The sequence below is a fragment of the Condylura cristata genome, unplaced genomic scaffold (assembly GCF_000260355.1).
Source record: "Condylura cristata isolate star-nosed mole 26May11 unplaced genomic scaffold, ConCri1.0 scaffold00017, whole genome shotgun sequence".
Classification (NCBI taxonomy): domain Eukaryota; kingdom Metazoa; phylum Chordata; class Mammalia; order Eulipotyphla; family Talpidae; genus Condylura; species Condylura cristata.
The window spans coordinates 11,613,953-11,634,433 of record NW_004567118.1 but is presented as its reverse complement, the minus strand read 5'-3'; the positions used below and the strand labels follow the sequence as shown (position 1 = coordinate 11,634,433).

The 20,481-nt window shown below is 38.6% G+C and overlaps 1 protein-coding gene across 1 annotated transcript in view; it reads right to left on the bottom strand.

Moving 5' to 3' along the window:
- ANKFN1 (ankyrin-repeat and fibronectin type III domain containing 1) overlaps positions 1-20,481 on the bottom strand; it is a 119,562-nt gene that overhangs the window by 76,860 nt on the left and 22,221 nt on the right. The window contains exons 6-7 of the mRNA XM_004685007.1: positions 9,877-10,071; positions 7,801-7,914 (exon numbers count right to left, since the gene is read on the bottom strand). Coding sequence (XP_004685064.1) covers positions 7,801-7,914; positions 9,877-10,071 — 309 coding nt within the window. The remainder of the gene's footprint in view (positions 1-7,800; positions 7,915-9,876; positions 10,072-20,481) is intronic.

Genomic DNA, 20,481 nt, shown 5'->3' with positions numbered 1-20,481 from the left:
ATGAATCTCACATGATGTGTGTAACGATTCACCAGTTGAGGACATCTAGATTGCCCTCATATAAGCTGCTACAAACATCTTCATACAGGGTTTTATTATATATGAACACAAGTTTTCCTTTTTATACGATAAATACTCAGAAGTGCAGTTGGTAGAATGTGTAGTATTTGCATGCTTAGATTTTTAAAGATTTGTTTTTCACAGTGTATGTATTACTTTGTACTTCTACCAACAATGTATGAATGATCCAGTTTCTTTGCATTCATGACATTTGGGGTTGTTACTACTTAAAAAATTTTTGCTACTGTGATAGGCTTGTGGTAATATTTCATTATGGTTTTAATTTGTATAATCTTAATGTAAACCTAATGAGCTATTTTTACATACTGGAATACAAGCAGGGAATACTCTGGGAGGAAAATATTTTGGGACTATCATGGGAAAGTAGATGTTATGAAAGAATTATTTGAAACACATCTTGACTATATTAATGACAACCATGGTAGGAAAGAGAAGAAGATAATTAGCAATTTGAGGAAAATACATAGAGGAAGGAAATATAATCATGGTATACTACTTAACTTTGTAATGTCAAAAATGTAAACACTCATAATAGTATAAACATTGTTGACTTAACTACAAATGGCAATATAATTTTGTCAACACAATAAGGGAGTATAATAAATGCAGTGCTATGAGAGATGAATTATTTTCCATTATAGTTATAATTGCAGCAATGGATAAACCAGGAAATAGCCTAGTTTATCATAGAAGCATATCAATTAAAGTAAACTGGTAACCATGAGAACAAAAGTAGCCAAAAATATCTGATCCTGAGGAAAGAAGGTTTGGGAAGAAAGGAACAGATAACTGCTGTTTTTTCTTAAGCCTTTCAGTACAAATTTCTTTTTCACTCTATTTTTATGTCATTTTGAACAAAAGATATACAAGCATGTATAAAAAGAGACAAACTCAGACTGATTAAATAAAATTTAACTGTACAATCTTGACATGCCATTTCAAATGTCAGGGAATGAAAATAAAAGGATATAAAAGACAGTAGGCAAAAGGAAACATAGAAAACGTCATTGATTACAAACAAACAGAAACTGAAGCAAATGCTATTAAGCAAACCAAATAAAGAAGCTGCTCAGAGATCAAAGATCAAAGGGACAAATCCTTTAGGGAAAAGCTGGGGCTTTCAACGACACACTCATTCACACTTTATGCCCAGTGGACTTTACACATCCTTTTCAAACAGCAGTGGTACATATACAACTGATGCTTTGGTTAACCACAAGTAAGAATTTAAATAATCTTGAAAGGATGCAGTCCACATTTTAAATTTTTCTTACCATAATATAATTTAATTAGAAATGAACAATAAAAATACAGCTAGAGAAATATGACCACTTAGAAGTTTAAAATGACTCATAAAAACTGGTTCATGTGGAAATGAAACAAATTACAAATTGTTTATAAATGAACGATAATTGCAGCACTGAACACTAAGCATTTTGGACATGGACAAAATAAAACTCAGGAAAATGTATAACCTTATGTACATGGATTATTAGGAAAGAAAGAAAAAGCAAACCTATAGAAAGGAGGAGGGATTGGAAAAGCCAAAGCCAGAAATTAATAACATGGAAAATAACCAAGAAATAGATTTTATGAATCAAAAAGTTAATTCTTCAACACACCACTAAAAAAGTGTGCAATAATTTCTAAAGAAAGGGCACAAATACATGATTTTTTAAATCCAAAGGGGCTGCTATCAAAGAGGAGATTTTAAAATCATGTACTACATCAGTAGTCATGGCTCAGATATAACTGCCTTGATTTAGGGTATCTATCAGAAGAGATCAGTAGACATCCAACTTAATGATAAAATATTAAATGAATATTGACAAAAACAGAGAAGAAAGGAGGGTGCTTAATTACTCTAGTTACTGTTCACAATATAGTGGAACTGAAATTCACACCCATTCTAGTTTAATGAAGACCCAAAAATGAATGAAAAGGAAGGGAAATATGATCCTTATTGAAAGATGATACCAAAACAAACAAAAAACCCACAATATTTAAGACAACCTACTGGAGGAAAAAAATAGCTACTTTTAATAGTTGAATAAAGCAACTAACTACAGATTTTGGTTGAATTAGTGACAGCTCCTCCATTGAACCACAATGAGAGAATATCAATGAGAGAATATCTTGAAAAGAGAGTTCATTCATAATGACCATATAAATTATAAAATATGTCCAGCATAAACAGAAATATGAAAGATTTATATAAAGAAAATCATTAAACTGTTGAAAATACAAAGTTGACCTAGATTAGGAAGACACATTATGGATGGAAAGTCTCCTAAATAATTTAGGGTATGATGGTAGCCAAATAAGATTTGAAAATTAAAGTTGACAAGCTGATTCTAAAATTTACTTCCAAGAGAAAATGTGTTCTAATAACATATTTTGAAAAAGACAATCGTTGGGAGGCTGTTGCCTTACCAGATGGTAAGATATAAAGATACTATATGGGGGCCCTCCCTGGTTGCAAAATGGGTTAAAGCACAGCACTATGAAGCTACTGCAGTCACTGCCACTGTAGCATGAGCTTGATCCCTGGCCAGGGGTTGACCCACATGGCGCAGCAGACCTCTCCTGTCTCACTTGTTGCTTCCCTTCCTTAGCTGTGTTTTTCACTCCATCTGCCTATTCTGCTCCCCACTCTGTCTCTGGTGAGCCCTCCCACACCTCTAGCCTGTACCCCAGTTCTTATATATACATAACTAAATAAATCTTTGGAAAAAAATAAAGTTATTAAGTGGGATTTTCAAAGGAGTAGATAGATTAGTGAGACAAGACTATGGGAATGCACAAAGCTTTTTACTTCTCACTAACAGTGCTAGAAAAATATTTCACAGATAAAATAGAGGCACATATAAGGATTGCACAAAAGGAAAATAAGACCACTTGTGTCTACCAATAGGAGAATCATAAAAAATTATCCTTGTCCCTATTTCTAGGGACTAGGAATACTTTGTATGTGATATATCTGAGATGTTGTTGCTTAGAAAGAAATTTAGTTATTGGGTTAGACAAATAGCATGGTAATAGTTATATTAGTGTGCACAAAACAATACCTATGTATATCAAGAAAAGATTTGTAAGGACAAATATTAAACTCATAAAAAAGATTAGCTGGTGGTAGGGATGGGACATTGGGGGGAGGGTAATCCCTGACTTTTTCTTTTTTAAGATTTATTTATTAACACACACAGAACTGGGGTACAGGCCAGAGGTGCAGGGGCAGTGGGAGGATTCACTAGAGACAGAGTGGGGAGCAGAACAGGCAGATCAACAGAAATACACTGCTGAGAGGAGCAGTGGGCACATCAGGAGAGGTTTGCCGCACCATGTGGGTCACCTCTGGGGCAGGGATCAAACCTGCATTGAAGTGACTGTGGCTTGCTTTCTGTGTTGCATCCTAACCCATTGAGCCACAGGGAGGGCTGACTTTTATATAATTCTCAATTATTTTTTTGAGGTTTCTTTTTGTTCCTAAATGATAAAAATGCCAAAGGTATTCTTTCCAGAATAACTATTGGAGAAAGGTTTTAAGGTGATTGAATCGTAATCTGGCCGAATCCATCATTTCTTCCCAGTGGAGGAGCATAAGAGGACTAAGGATACAGAGACTGTAGCAGCTTGGAAGAAGTTACTCTTGAGCGGTCTTACTATTTTCTCACTCTCATTCAATCTGCCATTTACCTTCATCATGCATTTAATGGCCAAAGTTAGTGCCACAAATATCTTTCCAACCACAAGGTAAAAAAAAAAAAATATATCTAAGTAATGTGCACCCAAGACCTGTGAAATCTGTCTTTTCTTAAATCTTGTTAAAAGATAACCCAAGTGATCATGTTATGATCACGTACACAATATTATTATGAATTATTGACTCTGTGGGTTTTAATGTGCAGAGGGTGAAGTCTTTCTTCTAGAAGTTACAATGCCGTCTAGACATCCCCTGGAATTCTTTGGCTTCCTCTTCTTCAGAAAAAGAAATTGGAGGTGGTGGTTGGCAGAAACACTGGCCTGCTCTTTGCAGAAGCAGATACACTATCAGTTCCTAAAAGGCAATTTCTGCAAGGAGAAATGCTTTTTAATTTTGTAATGCCATCAAATGAAGAACAAATAATTTGTTGTTTCAAACTTTTGTGTAGAGGAATTAAGGTGGATTTTTAAAAAAAAAATATTTATTTATTTATACATAGAGAACTGGGATACACCAGAGGTGTGAGGGGTGAGAGGATTTACCAGAGACAGAGTGGGGAGCAGAACAGGCAAATTGACTGGCTCAGGGGAAATACACTGCTGAGGGGAGCAGTGGGCAGGCCAGGAGAAATCTGCCGCGCCATGTGGGTCACCCCCTGTGGCCAGGGATCAAACTCATGCTGCAGAGGCTGCTACAGCTTCATAATTCTGCTCTTCAACCCGCTGCGCCATCAGGGAGGGCTCAAGGTAGCGGTTTTGAATCCATTAGGTGTGGGGAGAAGACCACTGGAACTGCCCACACACCCTTAAACAACTACAGCAGCATCTTGTAATTAGCAAACCTCACAGTGTGACCACTTCCAGGATCACCTTCTGAAAAGCTAGAAAAATATTTCATCCTGGATGGAAAACAGATGTTGTATTACACCTGTTGCAGAATGCCCTCTACAGAGCAGCAAAATCACTTTTGAAATGTTTTCTGCTTTGGACCTGCAGAGAAGTGACATAAACTCCATGAATGTGAGTTTCAACCAGGTTATCCAGGGAGGAGGAAATGTGTAGTGAAGTTCTGGCATTTGTCCAGAGCATCAAAGCTTCTGAAGTGACCTGAGTTTTACGCTGTAAACCGTGAAAAGTGCTGAGATGGGACCAAAAGATGCAAGAAGCCTTTGAATGCAATCAGGAAGCTGCCAGAAACAGTAGCTCTCTTAGCCCCATTTCCATGTATTCAGTAGAAATTCAGGCAGAAAAAGCCATTGGGTCTCACTCACAACTGGTTCCTGGATTTTTACTGAAATTGATGCCTTAAATCTCCTGTGATGGTACTTGGCCTGAAAAGACTTATAACGATGCTCTTAAAAGTTTTCTGGATATAAACAAACTCTGGGCAGAAAAAAAAAAAAAAGCAACAACCACCCTCCACATATGACGACTGTAAACAAACAAGAAACTGAAGGATTCAGATGGGGTTTATTTAAGCACAAAGGTGAAAGATATCCAGTTGTCAAAATAGGCTCGAGATTTGCCAAAACCAAGAATTCTGGAGAGTAGCGTGAGATATTATTGCCAAACCCTAACTACTGCAGGGCTAAGCCTTCCCCTAGCCGTTTTGATAACTTCCATTCCATTCTATGGATTTCTCAATTGTTTCTTCTTTTTAAAAAACAAACAAAATAATTAGCCTTGTTTCAGGGTAATTTTGCTAATATTTCCATAATTAAGTAATTACTTCAACCGTGAATTAAAAACTGTCCTGCTGTCTCTGGGTACAGTAAGCTGCCAGCTGTTTTAAATAACCCTTGAGAGCAGTCAGGTTAAGGGCTCAATTTATGACCTTATAAATTAACACAAGGAAGCCTATTCCATAATGCAACAGACAATTCTATTTATAATGCTTAATTAATCCACCCCAGTCACTAACAGAACCCCCTGGTGACCTTTCGTCTCAACCTCACCCAAAAGCAAGTCTCCTGAGATGAGATGTGTTAATACGAGAATGCTGATAGAATGTGCTGACATTATGGTCAAGTAATAAATGGCTGACAGTCTGGATAAATTAACTCCTGATAGCTTACTAATCAAATGTAAGAAGACATGTCAAGTTGGGCAGCACTGATGAAGCCCTTCATCAAAATCCCTGAGCTGGAGAGAGGTAGAGAGAGAGAAGCAACTAACTACATCTGCCATTGCCTGCAAACACTTGCTCTGGGTTTCAGAGAGTCTTGACAACTGAGGCAACTGAGAGAAAGTGTCAGAACTGCATGAAAAGATGACTGTGTGAGGCTATTCTGGGTGGCTTCATTATCTTTCACCATCTTTCTCCTCTGGGCTCTCTCTCCTTCCCCAGTACTGTTACAGCAGCTGAGTATTCATTCTTCTTGATAATTTCTTAAAGCTGTTTTCTCTGAGATTGAGACAGAGAGCCCAAAGGGTGACCTAGTCAATGCTGTCTTCTCGAAGGTATTAGAGAGGAGTTTTCCAGAAAATTCCAAGTATGTCAATAAGCTACAGGGTGTGGGCAGAGTAAGGACTGCAGACTAAGGGAGTATTGCTGTATTGCTGGGCCTCGGCCCTGGGAAGAGGAGAGGAATCACATGTACCGCTCAGGCATTGTGTGGTCCAAGGAAGCAGCAGTAACCTGAGCACAGAAATACTGCCTAGCCTGCTGGAATACATGTGGAGAACTTTATCAGGCTTTAGGACTAGAGTATTTCCGTATCTTCATGACTTAGGATTAGATTTCATTTTTGTCCACCATGTTCAGGAGTGCTACTTCTGGCTCTCCTGTGACTCTTTTGGTGAGTTCCTTAACCCATTGCCTTTGTTCACAGTGGGGAGCATTATAGTACCTACCTCATAGGGTTGTTGTGAGCATTAAATAGCGTTAATAAATAGAAAAATTTTAGATAGTGCCTGGCACATCGAAGGCACTTTCTGAACCTTGGCTGATCTTATCAGATCATCTTGGCACGATCTTTCTCCTCTGGGCTCTCTCTCCTTCCCCAGTACTGTTAGAACAGCCAAGTCAGGCTACCAGGCCCTCTCTTCTGGATAGCTTTCTCATTCACTCCCTTAGTCTAAATCCGAATCTCTCCTATTACATTACACACAATGTTGCCACCTGACTCATTCCAAAGTCCACCTCTGATCTCACCCCTACCTTATTCAGTGGTTTACAGAGTTCTTCAGATATAGTCTAACTCCCTTCACCTTGACTTCAAACCTCATTCCAGTCCCACCACCCTGACCCTCTGTTCACTCTCTAACCCCTCCTCTCTCTGAACTTTCTGCTGAGTTCTCCCTTCCCTGCAGTCACATTACTTTCATTCTTCTACATGTTCCCTTATTCTCCGAAGCTTGTTCTAGCATGTTCTTGCATTTATACCTGTACCCACTGTTCTCCGCACTTGAAATTTACTTCCACCCCAATGTCTTCTGGTTTAAAATTCTAGTAACCTTAAGAGCCAGGCCCAGAAGCCTCTATCTTCCCTGGTATCTTTCCAATCTTATAATTTTACCATCCCCCTTCCTTTCTTGAACATAAATGCACTTTATCTTTCCTTAAAACAACAACAGCAACAACATAACTTCAACCCTAGTTACTGCCATTTCAAGTATCTGTTGTATCAAGTATCAATTTAAATGTCTCCCTTTTAGTAGGTTTCATATCAGCCTCTAAGGACCTTGGCTGGGACCTTGCCTCTGGAGGGTGTTCTGCTCTATCTTGTCCCAAATTTATGTGATACTCAGAGTGGGCCCTCTACAAATAGGCCTGGAAAATAAGAGCAGTCGAAGGGCCCCAGATGACAGCCCGGTGTTGTGGTTCATCCTTTCTGTGATTCTCACTACCCTATTCCTCCTTTTATGAGTGGCTATGGAAATATTTCAACCCCAAAAGTAAATGGGATGAAAAAAATGTTATCAGGAAAAACAAACATGCAAAATGCACACTTGATCCCCAAACAACAGATTCCTTCTTAAGAAGGAACAATGAAAAAAATTTCTGCAGTCCAGTACCTTTATATCTGGTTACTACAGCTGCGTTGACACTGAGAGGCTCTTGGAAGCTGACAGTGAGTGATGTGCTGCTGGTTACCATGAGACAGGCGTGGGTTGGCACCTCAGGGGCTCCTGGGACAGAAGGAAAAACACAGGGATCTTAACATAGCAAGCCCTTTTCAAACAATGTTCCCGCCTCTTCAAAGGATACCCTGCAACACACACTATGGAGACATTTGTTTGTAGAGCCTAATAGCTTGTGCTTTTGAACATTTTCATTAGAAGTCTCAATGGTCTTTATTTGTTGCCATCATGGTTTTATTTGAGCATTAGAACATCTTCTGAAGGGGTAAATAATACCAGTTAAGCTTCCCAAAGTATCCTAGGAACACAATAGGAGACTGGACCAGTGGAGAGGAGGCCAGAGAGTGTCAGCAGGAATGGACGCTATAGGCAGGCCCGTTCCACTTCCTAAAGTTCTTTCAGGGCATTTCATTGGAGCCTTTTTACATCTTTGCTGAACTGAAAGGGCAAGTCACACCCACACTTTTAGGATGAAAAAGTTGCAACCTACAGAAACCAAATCACTTGTTCAAGGACACAGCTAAGACATAGCTAGAATGAAAGCTCATGGCTTTGGAACATCTGACTCCTGGCTCTTTTCCAGCATGGACTGCTCACTCACTTCACTCTGTGGCATCACGTAGGAGTTTTCTAAGCAACAATTCATAGACAAATGTCATGTCCATGAACCTTGGCTTTTAAAGGACTCCTCATGGCTTTCAGCTTTCCTTAGCATGGCGAAGGTGTTTTGTTATTTAGAAATGACCCACAAAAATGGCATCAAGTCAAAACATACAACTGCTAGTATCAATCTGTCCTGAATGAGATGCAATAGCAGATGGATTTATAAAAACAATGATTGGGTGTTTTTAAAAAGAAATGTATCAACGTTGCTAAAGAGGTTGTTAGTGAGGAATGTTAATTTTCATTAATGTTAATTTTTTGGCTTTAAGAGAAAGGGTTAGACCAAGATTTGATACCCAGTGTGTAGGACTACTTTAATTTTAGAAATAAAGTTTTATTGTAACTACAAAGGGCAGGTTTGTTAAGGAAAGAGAAAAGGTATAAAGGTCATATGCATAGGTGTAAACAGGCAGTTATTAAAGGGCAAGGGCTGCCTTGTGAAAGGGGCAGGGTTGTTAAGGAAGAAGCACTAGAAAGACACAGGTGGCTGTCTTAGGGGAAGATCTGTGACACAGTATTACTTCAGGAAAAAGATTTTTCACTGCCTTTGGTTTTTATATCACAGCAAAGTTCCTGGAACAGAGACAGATCATCTCCAAACTGATGAACTGACTGTTCCCTTGTATGTAAAATTTTGAATCTACCATTTCTTTTTGACTCAAAGAAGGTCTCCCTTTGGAATAAGAGTTTAATATTCCATAAGTGCTTGATATATGTATATAAAATGTATATATGTATATAAAATAATCAGGGGCTGCACTCATCGGTGCTTTCCTTTACTCATGAGTATGATCCAGAACAAGGCTTTTCTTAAAAGACTTGGTAGAGAGGATAGTCGTGCAGACAAAGCATAATTCATGGGCTGATTGACTGTCCTCTTTTGCTGCCTACATTCACTAACTGAAGGTCTGTTTATATAAGCTCTATATAAAAAGTGCAGTAGAGTCGAAAACTACTTAAACTTCAGCTTGAAGCAAAAACTGGACAAACAGGCAAACAAATATTTCTCCACCTCCACATCCCAAAATACAGCCACTGAGGGCATCAGCCCACCCAGGTCATTGGGCATTAGGGCACAACAGTGGAAAGCCCTAGATGAGTGTGACGTGGTGGAGGGAGGCCAGAAGCACTGAAGCCTTATGGCTGTGGTCAGAGAACCTATCGGGAGCCAGAAAACCAAGCAAGACAAAAGGTCCTTTTACAGCCTCTCAGCGCCCTTGCTCCAAACAGGCTGACAACGCCATCTGTGACCTCGTAGAGCTGCAAAAAAATCAGTGAAAGAAGGCCTGGTTGTCTCTAACCAAGATTTGGCCTAGTTAAGCATTGAAGTCCTCTGCTTATACTCACTGGCATGTTCGAAGCCCGTTTTCATGCGTCTGTACAGCCGATACCTCCATTCCCAAGCTTTCAGCTGTTTCTCTTTCTCTGTGTTGTCCAGACTGAATCCTTCGTTCTCCACCTGAGCAGCCAGTTCACTCACCCTCTCCTGGGCCTCCTGCACCAGTGTGTTGAGGTGCATTGCTCGACTTTCCAGGCTGACAACTGAAGGAAAAGACAGGGGATGAATCCTTTTTCTTTCTGGAGAAATGCCACTTTGTGGGGAGGATAGCTAGGAATACTCTATGGGCTTTGAAAAATACTTGGGGCAGACCCTCTGTTATTAACTATCTAATTCTGATAAAGTCTAATTAGTGACAATTACAACTAGATTAAATGACAAATCCATCTGTGTATGATGTCCCCATTGCTTTCTGACCCACTTGTCACACCCCCCTCTCCCCCACAAATAGCTGCTTAGCAGTTCTTTAGAATTCCACAATCAAGTTACCACAAGGACCACTTCTAATACAGATTGTATACATTTGTTTCCAGAATCTTCAGAGGTACAAAACTCTCAGGGGCAAAAGCTCAAAAGCTCTGTAGGGCCAGGAAGATCCTAAGAAAAATCATTTTGAGGCAAGTTGCCTTCTGCTCAGAGGCTTGGTCATTTTCCCCTCTTTTTGGTACAACCAGATTCAGATTTTCTGCTCTTACACCTTCTGCCCAGCTTCTAGACAATGTTTGTCTTACTGGCATAATTCTGTCATTATTAAGCAATCTATTTTCAGGGGTCTCCCACAGGTGCAGCAGGAGTGCTAGAATTCTGATGGCTGGATGATTTGGGTGTGATCAGACATTGGTCACTAATATTTTGATTTTTGTGGGCTGATTGTAGAAATGGCCCCTGGAGATGCCCAGGCTTAAAAGAGAAAATTCTATGAGCTCCTCTTGCTGAGAGGTGAAGCTGGTGTTATCAATGCACGATGTCTTGATTTGGTTCACATCGTGCTGTTGACCTAACCGTCCTTGTGTGAGTGAATGTGCCTGTCAGTGATAGAAAGTTGCACATGCTTGTGTCATACTGGTAGTCTGCTTCTGGGGGTGGACCTCTGGCTCTTAGGCATGGGAAGAGCTGCTTAAGCGGTCACTTGGTTACTTGCGAGCTCTCCTTGGCTAGTGACAAAGAGAAGAAGCCTTGGCCTAGGCGTGCAGCAGGCCATCGTCCACTTAATGAAGCAGATTAGTATCAAGTTGTGCAGATTTGTCACTGACATGAGTTTGACACCCTCCCCAACCAAAACAATATATTCCCCTGGTGGGTAGGCAAGAAACCCAGTCATTGCATTCTTCTAATTAGGGGGGAAAATATTATGAAGATAACTCAAGTGAAAATTTGTGAGGCATATTTTGAAATGGAAATTAGGTGGTTCTATATTCGTATTCTCTGTGTTCATAGGCATGTTTGCATTAATTACAGGAAATGAATACTAATTTATTATTGCTCCTGCTCACCATCAGTCTAAATTTATTTACAGATGAGGTCAATGAAAAATTAGTGGAGTCTTTTTTTCTTTTTCTTTCTTTCCTTCTTCTTTCTTCTTCAAGCTGCTGTTTAGAACACTCGGGACTGTGTTTTGCTGCAGATTGGTCATGGTTAATGAATGTTGCTGTAGCAGTCAATCATGTACTCTAAATACTGTCACACTTTTTTTTAAAGCCTCAGTCATGAGCCTTGACAGAAAAATAAACAAATAAATATAAAGCTAAAAAACTCTTTCACTGAGCAACTACATTATGCGGAATCCCCCGGGAAGGCTAAAGGAGGCCAGAATAAATGATAATATAAGTGCTGTGGACGTAGGGAGGCAATGATGGGGTATGAACACGGAGGTTCTGGGGAAAAAAAATACACATACACACACGTGGGCACGTACTCCAGTGGAAAAATTGGCAATATTAGTAGCCTCAAGGTGCAATTTCCTGGAGCAGTGAGATTGACAAGTCAGTACTAAATGCTGTTAATTTAACTAACTTCAGATTAATGGTACAGTCTGCTATGACTGAAGCCCTCAAACACAGTCTCATTATAGCCTTGCTGGGAAGGTCCTAAATATAGGCATTGACAGTTTAAAACAAATTCGTATACATTTGTGTATTTTTAGACATAGGTTAGGCGTCAGAGTTTGTGTCACAGTTTTCAGGTTGATTAATTGACCCAGTAACTGCACCCTCCACCCACTCTCCCCCTCCTTTTCCACTCCAAATTATAGAGAAAATGGGGGAATTGTCCTTGCTAAGTCATTCAGTGAGCTTTTTATTGTAAGCCTGATGTTTGAATTGCATGCATGCGTCAACACTTGGGTGATAGACACATGATTTATAAAAATAAATTTTTCTAATACTATGAAATCCCCCCTATTAATTTTTATATCCATAACAGTTATTACGGGTGTGAATTCCAGGTGGCATTTCAGATGGACAGCTTCTCTTGAGCTATGCTTGGCTCCCCCTGAAATTTTTCCTGCTTTCCCTTACACAACACATTTTGTTTCTAGACTTTGCTTTTCTTCTAGGCTGTAGACTCGATACTCTTTGAATTGGAGCAGTGAAGGGATTTTATATCTTAAAGATAAAGCGTTTTGCATGTTCATAGACTAACAAGGGAGATGCACAGAATTTTATAGCCAAGTGAAGTTTCCAAGATCATATTCTCAAACTGTGAGTCTGGAACTGAGACACCTAAACTGAAGTATAAGTAATATGGTGATGGTGTTGGTGGGATGCGGAAGTCTATCTCTGTGACCCAGAAGGATTATGTGCATCTTTCTGAGTGTCAATTTTTCCATTTGGTGAAGGCACATTATTTAGAAATTAAAATAAACACTTCTATTATAGAGAAGAATAAAAAAATTGCTCCCAAATGGACAATTTTTAAAAAGAGAAGCTTTATAGAAATCTCTCCCTTTTATTTATTTTTTTTTTCGGCCTAAGTCCCCAGGTGCCTCCGGGACCCACTTGCCTCTGTTGTTAGAGGTAATTCTGTGGACAAGTGGAGAGACATGGCTTCCAGCCATTGCACCAAGCAAACCGTTTATTATTTTTTTCCTATGGATTTTTTATTAGTTTAATAAAACACTCTCTTTTGAAAGACTTTCTTTATTGACACAAATCAGCTGACTTATAAAGTAATCATTTTCCTCCCTATCATTAATGACCTATATAACCACCAATAGAAGCATCTGTTCAGTGTGAGAGAATCCACTTAACTAACTGGGTTAATATATTTGAATCAAAAGCAAATAATTATATTCTACTGTGTGGTTTAATCATGAATGCAGTAGTTTTGATATAGTTTTATCTTATGTGATAGTGTAGGCCATAGATGCTTTGGAAATTGTTCTGGGAGCTCATTGCTACTTACCACCCATGGATGATACCCTTTCAACCCCTTTATTTTAAAGATGAAAGAAACAGACCCACAGAGGAAGGATGATTATCCAAGATTTTCTTAAAGTTCTTAAACATTTCAATGAACTTTCTCTATACCAAATGTAATACAAATTAACCTATTATTTACATATTGCAATTTTCTAGTTACTCTTTGGCACAAAATTGGTGAATTCATGTTGGTTGAATGGACATAGAGACTAGAAAGGCTGTGTCTATTTTATGACCGATTTTCCTGCCCATCCACTTTTCTTATTCTTGGGTCCATTCCCTTTTCTCTTCTACCCTCTGGATATTTTCCCCTTGAGTCCAGAACTCCTGATCAATTTGCAAGGTTTGGCCTTTTCTCTCTTACTGAAGTTAGTCCTTTCTCTAACCAAGCAACTATCCCTCTGAACAGCCATAACCAGCACAATGGAGGGTCTGTAAGTGTGTGGTGAGTAGTCCGGCTGGGCAAGGCCACTCAGCGGCTCCTGGAATAGGCTCCTTGCTATTGTGGTGTTTAATGATCAACAGCGTTTCTACCACCCAGCGTTTCTGAGAAGGTATTTGTTATAAGGCCTGCCCAGCTAATTAACTAGGGAGGAGGGGCGGGGGGAGGGACAGGAACTTGGTGTTCAAAGAATACAATTACAGTTACTGTTTAAATCCTGAGATAAAAAAAATGATCGGACTGAGTGGATTTTTTCACCATCAGAATCTAACTCGTGAGTGGCCAATTACTCACTATTCCTTAATTTCACCCTTGCCCTGAGATTGGTGAGTTTGGGTCTGGTTGCTAATTGCTTTAAGTTTGAAAATATGAGAATTAAATGTGAACCCATTTCAATTTTTAATTGAAGTGTGGGGGGAACAATTCATTTGACTGGCTTGAAAAAAATTAATAATTTGCTCATTACTAATCATATACCATGTTGTAATTTAGCAGCAACTTTTCTATTATTAGCATTTTCCTTTTTGATGAGAAAAATGAGGTACTGTGGCAATCATTTTATCTTCATAGTAGAAAGATCCTGAAGATCTGAATCTATGGCTGTCTGTTTCGATGGTACCCCTGGGTCCTATATTATTTCGTCTATGAGGGGAACTCACTGTTCACCAAGACAGTCTAGCCCACTTTCCTTTCAAATTTTGATTTAAAAGAGTTTGCTTATCCTGAGCTGAAATCTGCTTTCCTATTATTTCTGAAGTGGAGGCAGGCTGGTAAAGGGCTTTAGGTCCTATAGATTAAGTACCACGATTATGAATGAATCACCCAACTAGTTACATTGCCATCTTGAGTGGCAGAATAATAGCTGCAGTCTCTTAAATTGTGGTAAGTTAATGATAGTGTTTACATTGAAGGCACTTAATTAATGGAGGTTTGTATCATTATTATTACGGCAATTGGCTTGTGTTATGTTCTTGAGGCATACTCACACAAATCAAAGACTTGCTTTAGAAAATATAAGCTCTGTTCCTTCCATTAAAAAATCTCTTGCTAGATAAAATATTTCTGTGGCAGGTACCATTCAGAAAATATTACTAAGTGGTGTCAGTTTCAAACCTATCTGTTATTTCAAAGTAGAAAACAGGTCACTTAGGTAGAAGTCTCGCACTGTAAGCCAATATCATTTGTACAACCAAGAATATGAGTTTTCAGGTAGGCACATCAAAAGGAATCTTACAGAATTACTCCAATAACTACATGTTTTTAAATTCAAAAACCCTCATACCAGAAAAATTCAGAGCATTAAGTTTCAATTTACTTGTCTGAAATTCACTTTGGCTTCACTTGGGTCTCAACATGTTTTATTTTAAGGTTTTCCCAAGAACTTTGAGTGTGTGGACCCAAAAAGGTTTTAGAGATTTGAGGGTGAAGTGTTTCATTTTAATTACTATGGAACATTCTTCTCTTAGTACTCATTACATGGTGCTCTGCGACATCCTTTCTGCTACTTTCCAGTAGAATATGTGTTCCCAAAGTTACAGAGTATAGGCTGTAACTGGTAGGTCTTTTAATAAAGCAGAACCAAGAACACGGAGAGGGACTTTCTGTAGGTCTCTCAGGCTCCAAGAAACAGACATCTCTTGAAGAAATTATTTAGAAAGTTCAAAGCAGGTTATCTGATCATTTATATCATTTATAAGGGACTCAGTTGTGAAACATTATAACATTATAACTATATTTTCTGTTAATATTTTTCAGTGCTGTCCAACAGAAATATAGTATGAGTCACATCATTTAAAATTTTCTAATGCAACATCACTTCAATAAAAAAAATCAAAAAATAAAATTTCCTGCTAGTGATATTAAAAAATCAATAAGAAGATGAAATTATTTTTAATAATGCATCTTAGCTAACTCAATAGATCCAAAATAGTATCTTTTCAACATGTAATTAAGATAATATATTAAAGAGATGTTTTGTATATATATATATATATATGACATGTATGTGTGTGTGTGTGTGTGTGTGTGTATATATATATATATATGCCTTGAAAATTCTATGCAAATTTTCAGTTATAACGCACTTTAATCTGGACTAAAGATATTTTAAATACTCAATAGTGATATGTGGCTTGCAGCTCTTATGCTGACAATATACTTTTAGAACAAAAATTCTATACATTTTAGAAAGTGCTTATATTTGGATATTTTCACAACACAAACTATGCAACAAATGCTTAAAATATTTAAATTCTTTCACAGAAAAATGAAGGTTATTTTATTTTGTTTTTTAGTATTGTACTAGCCTACACACATACACATATGTGTGTGTATATATGTATTTTGCCAGTTTATAAATGTGCCAGGGAAATGTTTCAAAGCTATTATTATATTTAATTCTCAAGAATACTAGATTGGTCGGGGGGTACCCAACATCCAATAGTGTCCCCAATTATCTCTGCCTCTTGTTTATCACACCTTCCTCTGACATACCAGGACTGGTCTATGTAATCAGTACAATTCAGCAGGAAATGCTAATATGTATCATTTCTGAGATTAGATTATAAAGTCACCATTGCTTCCATTTTTTTTTGTCTCTCTCATGTCATTTGCTCTGCGGAAACCAGCTGCCATGTCAAGCCTGACATACCCATATGGCAAGACCCACGAAAGGAAGGAATACAGGTGTCCTGCCAACAGTCACCCTGAGTAAACTTGGATGTGAATCCTCCAGATTCAAGATTTAGGGTGGCAAAAAAATAATCATACTGGGGGAACTTAAGAGAGGGTCCTGACTGTGAAGATGAGCATGTGCTCGCTCACATGTGTGTTGGGTCAGCTATCAGGGGTAGCTGTAACTTTGTAATGTTTAGTTCCTAAAACAGAGTATATTCTATATTGCCTGTCTCTTTAAACATTACAAACAAAAGCGAAAAAATAACTAGCTCTTGAAGTAAAGGTGACTATAAGTTGGTTGTGGTCACCTGATTCCGAGTAATAAAGTAGGAGCAAATAAAAAGATCAACTCATTTGGTGTTTAGTAGTAGCTTTCCCTTTAAAAGAAATAATATATTTACACCCATCAAAGGAACTAAGCTTGGGGTCCATTCAATTCAACACGTACTTATTGAGTGCCTACTAGTTGCTGGGACTACAGTGATAAATGAGCCAGACAAGTTCTGCTTTTGTGAGTTTAAGTTATAATGCAGGGGAGACAAAATAAATGAAAAGAAAAAAACACTGAGAGAAACATATTATATGTTATATGTTATTATTACATTATAATAATAATATGTTATTATTATTATTATAATGGGGCTCTACAGAAAATTCAAATAAAGTGATTAGAGACTTTAAACTTTGAACTTGTTGGCTAGACAAAGCCTTCCTTCAAGATGTGCCATTTGAAATTAAAGGTAGAGAAAAAGTTGGTCATGTAATGATCAAGGTTAAAGAATTTCAAGCATTAGAGCAGCTCGCAGAAAGGTCCTTTGCTAAGATAGTGTGGTGTTTCCCAGGGCTGCAAGGGAAGCTGGTGGAAGAGGGTGAGCAGTGTGAGATAAGGGTTTGAGGAGCAGGCTTGCTAACTCAGGAGTGAGGATTTGTACACCTATTTTAATGAGGCAGATAAAAAATATCTGATTCCATGTTCTAGGGACCTGCCCAAGGCTCATTCTTTACATATTCTTAATGGCTGCAAATCTTTGTCCTTTGAGGGTGGATTTGATTTCAGGAAACCTCTCTAAATCATTCGAAGCCATGTCTGGTGAACATGGAGGGTGATGACGCTAGGCACTGCTGTTTTGGAACAAAAATCAGGTGTGATTCTAAGCAACGAGTCAAATTTTCTCATAAACTGGCTCTGAGGACAAATCCAAAAGTGTTTAAGCAATGGCAGCACTGTTAGCACAAGTGTGGGGTCTCCCAGGAGGACCATGTTAACGGATAACATGCGTTTGGATTGTAGACTTTCTGGTGTGTTTGTTTACATAAAGTCAGCCTCATTAGTTTATAGTCACACCTCTTAGGCGAGGCCTGAACCAGCCCCAGCACCAACATGACTCCTCAACTAGGCAGAAACTAGTGGTGCATCCTAGACTTGGCCAGAATTGTAACACTGGTGTCCAGTCAAGGCACTGCTCTGCAATCACATGGCATGAAGTACCTAACATAACTAATTTTGGGTGACAGTTCCTCATTCCATAGACGGTAGCTGAGAGGAGACTAGAGAGAGGAATTCAGAGAGATCAACTGATGTTTTCAGAGTATCTTCGCTGTGTTAGATGCTAGAGCCCAAAACGAGACATCATCCATGTGGGGACTTGATTTCAGATGATAAACACCCCCAAAAGAACTAGCTTCTTTATAATTATCTAGTTAATAGTAGTCTCAGAAGGGCAAGGACACCATTGATGATTCAAAAAAATTCCTTCTGGAGATTGTTGAACTGTCTTGGGAGTGGTGGCGAGGTATAAGGAAGGACTTTATAAGTTGGGACATGAACTCAAGGAAAGGAGTCTTCCTTAGCTAGCAGTTGTCCAATTGAGTCCGAGTTGTGACAACTGGGATACTGAGTGTATGAAGCAAGCAGGGAATAACCACCTGGTATCCTGAGGTACTTCTGCACACTAGCTTTCCTAGTTCTAGTTCTTTAAGGTTCTATGCCTGTTTTCTGAGCTGAGCATACTAGTTTGAGAGGAAGTGCTTGGGATTCTATTTTAAGAATAACTCAAATTTTCTTCTAGGTTGTACTGCTTGCCTATAGGTAGGAGGAACAGACTAAAGTCCTGAATAAAGATCGTAAATCCTTGAGGAAGTATACAAGCTTGGGTGGCCACTTCTTAGACTTTCTCTATGAATAAGGAAATGTACATGGTTGAGTTCTAAGCTCTGTTTATGAAAATATCTCCATATACTGTATGATTGAAAAGCTAACTCCTGGAAGCAGACCTGACTTAGGAGTCAGTCCCCAAACTCATCTGTGTCTTTGTGAATCCTGAAGAGAAATGGGATTATTATATAGGCATTCTCAGTTGGCATAATAGAAAGAGTATTGGACTGTTTTACAGAGTGGAGTTCACTGGCAGATGGAAAACAGGAAATTAACCCTAATAGAAAACCTACACTCTGCTTTGAAATATATGACCATTATTAGAAGAAAGCTGATGAAGAGTCAGGAATGGAAGGAGTTAAGCATATGTAGTGAGTGCGCTCATTCTTTCCCACAAATACTGAGTATTTAATGCAGAAGATCTGGTTTCAAATAATAGTTCCACCACTATTAGCTTTGTGGCATTAGGTGAATTAATTGACATATTTTCATTCCAGTCTCCACACTGGGGAAAATGAGGAAAGCCAAGATGATGCAAACAAAAACATTGTTTTTTGAAGTGTGGAAGATACTCTGAGAGCTTAAGATTTCATAGTTGTTTTTCATCTCTTATATTCTGTCTCTACAGCTTCTGGGGAACAATTTGCAGCAGGTGTTTGCTTATCTGGTTCTGGCTGGATGACTGGTTTTCTCATAGGTTAGCTCATGCTCATGGAAGAAGTGATTCTATTCTTTTATACTTGATATATAAAGTGAACTAACAATCTCTGAGAACAGATTGTGTTCTCTAACAAGAATGGCACCTCAGTGCATAGAACAAAACAAAGAACTACACCACAGATTTCAGTGAACAGCACAAAGGGAAAGAGTTAGGTGCAGGTGTTACAACGTTCCATATTGGTCACACAAGCTTGGGTGGTCATTCTGGCACTTGATTATTGGCTGTTTTTGTATAGAAGAATCATCAGTATTGGTACCCAGTAATAATACTGGACTTGAATCCTTACTATTCTTTTTATGTTCTAGATGTGTGACTTTTGGTTAGTCACTTAACCTCTCAGAATACTTCTTCATAACAGAGCTACTGACACCTTCTGAAGCACTAGTGTAAAACTGCAGAGAATGTATGTGGTGATGTCATAGGTACTTAATCAATAGTCCGTTGCCACTTTGACACACGTGGAAGTCTGGACATGGTACTAACTATTTGACTTCTTGAGTAGTCAAGGTGACTTCGGTGTCCATTTCCTGTAGCCTAAAACCTGCAAGACTTTATTTCATGATTTTGTTATGTAGTATGATTATCATCTCAGAGGGAGGGAGGAAGGCCAGGGAACCTATGAACAAATTTACTCTTGGTCTAACTGGATATTTAGTTATTGGTTTCTTTTATAGAAATGATACATGGTGCGGGGCTTGGAAATATTGAAAGTTTTACTGGTTTCACAGAAATTGCAGGTTATTTCTAGCATTGCAGGCAAGTAAGACTAATGTTTCATCCAAACCAGCACAAGCAACATCTGGATGAATGATCTCCTTGTTTCTATTAGAATGAGCCTCAGTCTTATTTGTGTTCAGACCTTCTGATTTTCTCTCCACCATCTCTCTAGATCTTTGAGGCACATTACAGCAGCATAAATGGGAAAGTAGCAAGTAAGCATTTTTGTCTTCTTCTATCCTTATTTGTTCATCTCTTCAAAGCCTCCAGTTTTACTACAAAGGAGCAGTACCATGATCTTGTTTAGAAGCCTTGATCCTACTGAACCCAAGTTCTTATTGTCTTGGACAATAAGACAATAAGTATTTTTTTTTAAAGATTTAGTTATTTATGCATACATAACTGGGGTACAGGCCAGAGATGCAGAGGGCGAAAGGATTCACCAGGGACAGAGGGGGAGCAGAACAGGCAGATTGATGAAGT